This window comes from Zingiber officinale, chromosome 6A (genome assembly GCF_018446385.1).
Source record: "Zingiber officinale cultivar Zhangliang chromosome 6A, Zo_v1.1, whole genome shotgun sequence".
NCBI lineage: Eukaryota > Viridiplantae > Streptophyta > Magnoliopsida > Zingiberales > Zingiberaceae > Zingiber > Zingiber officinale.
The window spans coordinates 76355704-76364176 of NC_055997.1; the positions used below are offsets into that span (position 1 = coordinate 76355704).

Here is an 8473-nt window from a genome sequence, read left to right on the forward strand (position 1 = left end):
AATTTCTTGGAGCCTCGAAGCCTTCTATTAGAGCAAACCATTGCTCTATCTCCATCATAAGAAAATTCTCGATCCTTAATTTCCAAGAATCAAAGCTTGTAGATACATATGGTGGAGGCACCCTTGTGACGAATCCAAGGCCATCTTGGAATTCCATCTTGAAGTTGAGCTTCTCTAATTCTTTGACTTTGATGAATTTGTTTCAACTTCTTCACCCTCTAGATTTGTTGCCCCTTCCGGTGATGATTCCGGTGGAGAGCGGCCTCGCTCTGATACCACTTGTTGGGACCGAAATGTAGCTAGAGGGGGGGGGGAGTGAATAGCTCGTCGCGCTCCTTGTTCTCTTCGTTGCTTGTTTCTTCAATGATATGCAGCGGAAATACAAGAAACAATACATACAACGCTAACACAAAGGATTTACTTGGTATCTACCTCAAGATGAGGTGACTAATCCAAGGATCCACACACACAAGCACTCTCCACTATGAAAACACTCCTTTACGGTAACTACCGAAGGCGGAGAAGCCCTACAAACTCACAGTACAAGAAGAAAGGGAAGGGAAATACAATACAAACAAAAGCTTACAAGATATGCACAAGAAACCCTAACCCTAGCTTCTACCTCGCCTCTTGACTTGGACGTGCACCAGCACAAACATCCAAGAACCTTCAAGATTTGGCGTGAGAGCTGTGGAGAACTGCTGTGAAGATCTGTGTAGAGAAAGAATCGGAGCTGTGGAAATTCTGCCAAGAGAATCGCTCGCCAATGGCTAAATACGACGCCAACGGTCGGATCCCAATCGATTGAATAGCTCCCAATCAATTAGGGAGGCTTTGGATCGATCGGCCGATCGATCCAGAGCGCCTCTATGCTCCTGAGAATCGCCTGGATCGATCCAGACCCCATCGCGCGAAATCGCACCTCCCAATCGATCAGCCGATCGATTCGAGGCTCCTAATCGATCGACCGATCGATTGGGAGGCTTTCTGTCCGATCGACGATTCTCCCCAATCGATCCACTGATCGATTGGGGAAACTTTTGTCGCGGGGACTCACCCAATCGATCAGCCGATCGATTGGCCATGAGGCAATCGATCGGCTGATCGATCCAGCTCAAGTTTTTGCCCAAAATCAAGTCCAAAGTCCCCTAAACCAACATCCAGTCAACCATGAACTGTTGGTACATCATGCCTAGCATCTGGTCACCCTCGACCTGCTAGGACTCCCTCACCAAGTGTCCGGTCAATCCCTTTGACCCACTTGTACTTTTCTCCTTGTGCCAAGTGTCCGGTCATCTTTGACCCACTTGGACTTATCTCCACCAGATGTCCGATCAATCTTGATTCACCTGGATTTCCTGTACATGGCTTCACTCATCAGGACTTCCCTTTTGCCTAGCTTCACTCACTAGGACTTCTCATATGCCTGGCTTCACTCACCGGGACTTTCACCTGGCTTCACTCACCAGGATTTTCCTTTTGCCTAGCTTCACTCACTAGGACTTTCACATCTGCCTGGCTTCACTCACCAGGACTTTCCTTTTGCCTAGCTTCACTCACTAGGACTTTCACATCTGCCTGGCTTCACTCACCAGGACTTTCACCTGGCTTCACTCACCAGGATTTTCCTTTTGCCTAGCTTCACTCACTAGGACTTTCACCTGGCTTCACTCACCAGGATTTTCAACTGCCCCGCTTCACTCACCGGGACTTTCACCTGGCTTCACTCACCAGGATTTTCTAGTCAAGTATCTAGTCAACCTAACTTGACTCTCCTTCATACTCTCCCCACATGAACAATTGCACCTGCAATCTTCATGTACTGTCTTCATGTATTGTCAAATATCGAAACTCAAACATCAAGACTCGAGCTTGACCCAATTCAAGCTCAGTCAACCAGGTCAACCTTGACCTAGGGAATATTGCACCAACAGAGAATGACGTGGTGGTTAAAGTCAGGGTAAAGTGGGCGTCAAAGTCAGAATAAGGGAGCATTTCTCATACGACTCTATCGATCACCCCACGATAAAATTCTAGGATCTTAACCAAGTGGTTACAAAGTAGGATGCTCGAATAAAGGCGGCCGGATATAAGGGCTCTAGTGTTTTACTTTGAAAATCAAGAAATAATATACTTGAGTGGTCAAGTAGTCTACCAAATGTAAGGGAGTTTGACTAGGTGAAAATCTGACCGAGCTTTAAGCGCTTAAACTTTGTGAAAACATCTTAGCATAAAACTGACAGGATAGAAACCAATCGAACATATGACTCTCCGTGTATGCCCGGGTGGGTAAAGCCCTGACGGACTTAGAGACACATGGCCTTATAAAACTCTTAATATAAGATCAGTCGAGCAAAGGTAGATCAAACATACGACTGTCTGTATACGCCCGACCAGGCTTAAAGAAACTGAGCCTCATACAAGTCTTAGTATAAGATCGACCAGATGAAGGCTGATTGAGCACAAGGCTGTCTGTATACGCTCGACCGGGTAATGACCGGGCGGACTTAAAGACGTTGTGCATCATACAAGTCTTAGTATAAGATCGACCGGATGAAGGTCGATCGAACACAAAGTCGTCTGTATACGCCCGGTCAAGTAAAGACCGAGCATGCTTAAAGACATTTGGCTTCATACAAGTATTAATATAAGATTGGCTGGATGAAAGCCGATCGAGCACAAGGCTGTCTATATACGCCCGGCCAGGTAAAGACCGAGCGAGCTTAAGGATACTTGGCCTTATAAAGTTCTTAGTATAAGGTTAGTCGAATAGAAGTCGGTCTAACATAAGGATATCCGTGTTCGCTCGGCTGAACAAAGTCCGAACGAACTTAAAACACTTATCCTTCGAAAACTCTACATATCCACTCAGTCGAGCATAGAATATACATAATTTATCATATGACTTCTTGAATGAAGTTTTGATATACTGTGTGCACTATATTAATCTCTGAACAGATCTTTGTTGTACTTAACATATGATAGTGCAAATTGATATAATGACAAGAAATACGGCCAACCTTATGAACCGACCGAGATACTATGATAGAATACAATGACAAGTAATACGGCCGGTCTTACAGAACGACCGAGATATATTCAGCAGACAAACAACCAACAACATTTTAATAGCCTGACATAATTGTCGGAGAATATTTCTTTGGAAACTCCTCCAGAGTCTATTTGGTTTCTCATCGATGATTCATCTATAATGACATCTTCCTTTAACGACTTCAGAACAGGTTTAAGTTGTACACGACAAAAGATGTACATCTTTGGGTACAAAGAAGATTCATCGGAAGCTCTTCGAGGAACTACCAAACAAACTTTGATGCATGAAGTCGTCTCACGATCACGGAGATCGTGAGAGGTGGTATAAAAAGAGGATACTCTCCGTTGGTAAGGTACATAATTTTCACATTTGAGACCTTTATTCGCGCATCCACTACTATTTTTCTTCCTTAGCACTAACTTCAGTGTCGGAAAATCTTGCCAGAAGCCTCTTCCTGGTTTTTAGACATTAATGTTTCATTGGATCGTCTGATTGTACGTAGGACCATTGATGAACTTCATCCTAAATTGAAGAATTAATTGTCGGTCAACAAATCATCTATCTGAAGAGACCTGCTTTTCCCCCTCCCCTGATATCCACACCTCCCGGGTCCACCCATGTTTTGACCTTTATACCCCTTATTCACTCCACGTTTTTTTTTCTTCACATTTATATTTCTTTTTAATCAGTTTTTTTATCAAATTTTTTTTAACTGTTTTATTTTTTAATCAGTTTTTTTATCAATTTTATTCTTTTTAAATAATTTTTTATTATATATTTAGCATGGTAAATAATATTTATTTAATATTAAAAAATTAGTATAATTTTTTAATATTTTATTTATTTTTTAATTATATATTTTCACATTCCACACACTCTCTTCCAATTCCATCATATTATTTACTTTTATATTATTTTTTATTTCATTTTTTTTTGTTTTTTATTAAGTATTTTTTCGGCAAGAATATCATATTTGTAATCTGAGATCGGATTCTATGTTCATAATTTTCTCTGTCCCCGTGTTCTACTCGTTGTCTCCAGTCCACTACTGACGACCTCTAGTCGTCGTCCCGACCAAAACTATACCCTAGGGGGAAGGTGAACCCAGGGAGATCGCCATCGACACGATCGACATCGGTATTCGACCGAATCTGAGCAGGGACTCAGATCGACGGTGAAGGAAAGTCTGCTCAGATTCGGCCAAATTTTGGCGTTGATCGCGCCGATGCGACCTCACTACGTTCACCTTCTCCCTAGGATATAATTTTAATCAAGGCGGCAACCGAGGGCCTCCGACGGTGCCGTCGACGATGGGTTGAGGCGACGAGTAAGAACAAGAACAAGTGATATTGGAATAGAGGATTCGATCTCTTGTAATTTTTTATTTTTTTAATAGTAGATTTTAGAGGTTATTATTTATAAAAAATTTAAAAATAAAATAGGGATAAAAAATCAAAAAAATTGATGAAAAAATAATAAACAAAATTTATTAAAAAAAAAAACTAAAGAAGTAAATAGAATTGAAAAAAAATTAAAGAAGTAAATAAAATTAGAAAAAAAAAACTTGTTATTTAAAGAAGGAGGGGTGAAAATGTCATTTAATAGAGGAGAGATAGAGGGATGGATTGTCAGAGGGAGTGGGAAAAGCAATTTACCTATCTGAATTAACGTACCATCTGATCCTTAAATTTAGACAGGATCTAACACCCAAATCGATTAGATTCACATTTTTAAATAGAAATTAATTCAATTAATTTTTAACGTCAATCGACTTAGGAGTAAAATACGTACTGTGTTAGTGATTTAAATTTTACCTACGACGGTTTGGTAAAAACAGATGTTTTACTTTTCCCATCATTAGCAGCACCTTCCCATCAGCTGCCTCGCCCTCTTTACTCCCTTTGGCCGCCGAGCCGTCGGCTACGGACTTGTCCTCTTTCTCTGACTAGTAAAGAGCAGCGTCACAGGTCAAGAAACTGAAACTCGTGTCTGGAGATGGTCAACCAGACTAGCCGTGCAAGCTTCAACAACGTGTTGCCTTACATCCTTCTCCTATTTCTGTCCTCCCACCTGCGTTGACTTTTAAGGAGGGAACTTGCGGTGCATCACATCTCACCTTTTCTCCTCGATCCCTCATGTCCCTCAATCAACGGCAGCAGCCGCTGCCGACGGTGGCTAAACACGGCCTACTGATGTCCTCGCGTGCCTCTTTCAGCGCCGCCCAGCCACAAGGCATCGTGTCTTCCTTCCTCCTCAGTCGGTCCGGCCTTCTCTCGGTCCTCGTGCTCCTCCTCTTCCTTGTCGTCTTCGTCCCACTGCCCGGTCGTCGACCCATGTTCGCCCTCTTCTCCTCCTCCGGCGACTACGGACCCGTATCCCGATGGAAGGACTACACGCTGGCCCGCGCTGCGGCCTCCGCTGCCCGCAACGGCACTCTCATCGTTTCCGCCGTGAGCGAACCCTTCCTCCCCTTGCTGAACAACTGGCTCATCAGCGTCGCACGGCAGAAGCGGCAGGACCAGGTGCTTATCTTCGCAGAGGACTACGCCACCCTCTACGAGATCAACCGCCGGTGGCCTCGCCACGCCGTCCTGGTCCAGCCCGCTCCTGATTCCCAAACTGCCCACAATTTCGGATCTCAGGTGATGCTCCGACCTCTAAGCATACGGCATACACATCGCTCGCTGCTACCTGATGCTAATTAATCGAGTTGCTTAATCTCTCCAGGGATTCTTCAACATCACATCGCGGCGGCCTCGCCACTTGCTGGACATTCTGGAGCTAGGATACAGCGTCATGTACAACGACGTCGACATGGTGTGGGTGGCGGATCCATTCCGTTACCTCGAAGGCAATCACGATGTATACTTCGCCGACGATGAGGTCGCCGTAAGTACTACTGTGGACGCTAGCTTTCAATATGTGCTAGCTAGCTGTATATATCCTCTGAGAACCGTCGTCCCCAATTCCATATGAACAGGTGAAGCCCCTAAATCACTCTCATGACTTGCCGCGGCCAGGGACCAACGGCAAGACCTACGTCTGCAGCTGCATGATTTTCCTCCGTCCGACGAGGGGCGCCAAGAAGGCGTTGAGCAGTTGGATCGAGGAAATCCAAAACCAGCCCTGGTCCGAGAACACGCACACGAACGACCAGCCTGCGTTCAATTCTGCTCTGAACAAAACTGCAGGAGAGGTACGTCCATGCTTAATCTTACTCCATAACTTCATGAATTAGTCTACTTTAGTACAAATGCAGAGCTATCATCGATCGATCTCTTCTTCAATTTTTTTTTTCACAATATTGATCTCTCTCTGTTTGCTGCAGGTGGACTTGTACTTGTTACCTCAAGCTACATTCCCACCGGGAGGGTTATACTTCCGGAACGGGGATTGGGTGGAGAGAACTCGAGGCCTGCACGCCATCGTCCACAACAACTACATCGTAGGCCTTCAAAACAAGATACAACGTTTCAAAGACTACGGGCTCTGGCTGGCGGATAACCACACTGATGAATCACCACTCGGCAGAATATAAGCCAACAAGATCCACTCAACTCAACTCAACTCAACTCCAGGTTTTACCTTGTTGCAAGTTTTCCTTTAAAAGTTTGAACGATTCTTTATTTATTATTAAATAAAAAATATTACCTCATTTTAATTTGTATTAATCCTAAATATCTTCTAATTTATTTTGATTTTTTACTAATAATCTCAATGATGAAGAGTTTTATTTTTTCAGGAAAAAATTAATTTCTCTTTTGGATGAGCCCTGCTATAATTGTTTTTCTTGTATACAATTTCATTATAGCTTATTTTACTTGTGAATCATCTATGAATTAGCTTTGTTGCCAATTTAATCATCAACGGCTAGATAATAACGAGAATGATATTATTCTGTGAGCCTAAATGATAGCAAAATAGGAGGAAAAGGGGTTAAAATGACGACTAGAGGTTCCCCATCACAGTCACTCCAACACTCAAGTTAGAAGATGAAGGAAAAAAAGAATAATAATAGGGTTTTGATATACATGTGAGCATGTACCTTGGATGTCGGAAAAACTATCTTTTACAAAGAGATAGTAGACTTTTTCCTTTTATTTTGATCTTGATAACTATCATTATTTAATTCATTAAATAATGCAAGACATATTCACGCCGTTGCTTTTTCCTGAAATGATCCAAAATTTACGTGATAATTATCCTTTTCATGGAGCCGGGAGGTGAGAGACCATGGAGCCGATAAGGCTGAGAGTCGGGAGGCCAAGGAGCTGGGAAACATGAGAGTCGGGAGGCCAAGGAGCCGCAAAGCCTGGGAGCCTGAAGGCCAAAGAGGTGGGAGGCGACTTGACTTCCCCTTTGTTGGAACCAATTGGTTTGCCAATCATCCCTTATCTACATGGTGCCTATTGATCACCTCCGGGATCACGAATTTTCCTTTCAAGTCTAGTCAAAGGAGGGGAGATTCCGACTGACTAGACTATTGTGTGATCAGAATAATTTCAACTATCTCGACTGCTTAAACCACCTGGCAGATCCATTTGCATATTTCTGAAGAGATTAAGCATTGCAGCATGTCTCAGTTATTGTATCTTTAAATACAGTCACTCCTTTTAAGCACGTTGCCTCGTCCAAATGGAGCAACATGGAATTGATGACACTTTTAAGCAGCTAGTGGAGAATGGGAAGCTTCCCGCTAACTTCCCCTCCCAATAATCGACCTTTTGAAGATCAACGAGAGCATCCCTAATGAAGATACTACTAATTTTTTAGATGTATCTATCTAATATTCATCCTTCATAACAGTTTCTTTTAAATATGATAAAAATTTTTAAAAATTGTCTTGCTTTCCACTACAATTATAGAGACCAAAGAGAATCTCGACATCGACTACTATGTCCTGGTCCAGGGGAGTTTGGCCCTTGAGAAGGATAATGTGATATGGTGCTCGCTCGGCCCTTGTATGAAAGGGAGTCCACTATCGTAACCTGGAGGATCTTGACCCCTACTATGTCCAAGCTTAAAAGAGTTTGAACCCTAAATAGAACAAGGTGATATGGCAGTTACTTGACCCTTATACAAAGGAGAGTCTGCTACCGCAACTTGGAGGATCTCGGCCCTGACTATATCCAAACCCGGGGGAGTTTAGGCCTTGGAAAGGACAAGATGATATGGTACTCGCTCAACCCTTGTACCAAAGGGAGTCTGCTATTGTAGCATGGAGGATCTTGACCTCGAATATGTCCAAGTCCGAGGTAGTTTGGCCCCTAAAAATGATAAGACGATGCAGTACTATCTTGACCCTTGTGCAAAGGAGAGTCCACTACCGTAGCTTGAAGGATCTCGACCCCGACTATGTTTGAGTCCGGGGGAGTTTGGGCCCTAGAAAGAATAATGTGATACGGTATTCGCTTGACCCTT

General features: G+C 43.2%; 1 protein-coding gene across 1 annotated transcript; it reads left to right on the forward strand.

Annotated features, from left to right (window-relative positions):
- Nucleotides 1-5116: 5116 nt before the first annotated feature.
- LOC121996619 (UDP-D-xylose:L-fucose alpha-1,3-D-xylosyltransferase MGP4-like) lies at nucleotides 5117-6829 on the forward strand. The gene is made up of 4 exons (XM_042550636.1): nucleotides 5117-5694; nucleotides 5780-5941; nucleotides 6033-6248; nucleotides 6381-6829. Exons 1-4 carry the CDS (start codon nucleotides 5188-5190, stop codon nucleotides 6588-6590), a joined length of 1095 nt encoding a protein of 364 aa, XP_042406570.1. The 5' UTR covers nucleotides 5117-5187; the 3' UTR covers nucleotides 6591-6829.
- The last annotated feature ends 1644 nt before the right edge of the window (nucleotides 6830-8473 follow it).

Bases quoted from the DNA above. Each gene is read 5' to 3' on its own strand.
- LOC121996619 (XM_042550636.1), top strand. From the start codon at position 5,188: ATGTCCCTCAATCAACGGCAGCAGCCGCTGCCGACGGTGGCTAAACAC. The intron at 5,695-5,779 runs GTGATGCTCCGA...TAATCTCTCCAG, and splicing joins CCCACAATTTCGGATCTCAG to GGATTCTTCAACATCACATC. The intron at 5,942-6,032 runs GTAAGTACTACT...CCATATGAACAG, and splicing joins TCGCCGACGATGAGGTCGCC to GTGAAGCCCCTAAATCACTC.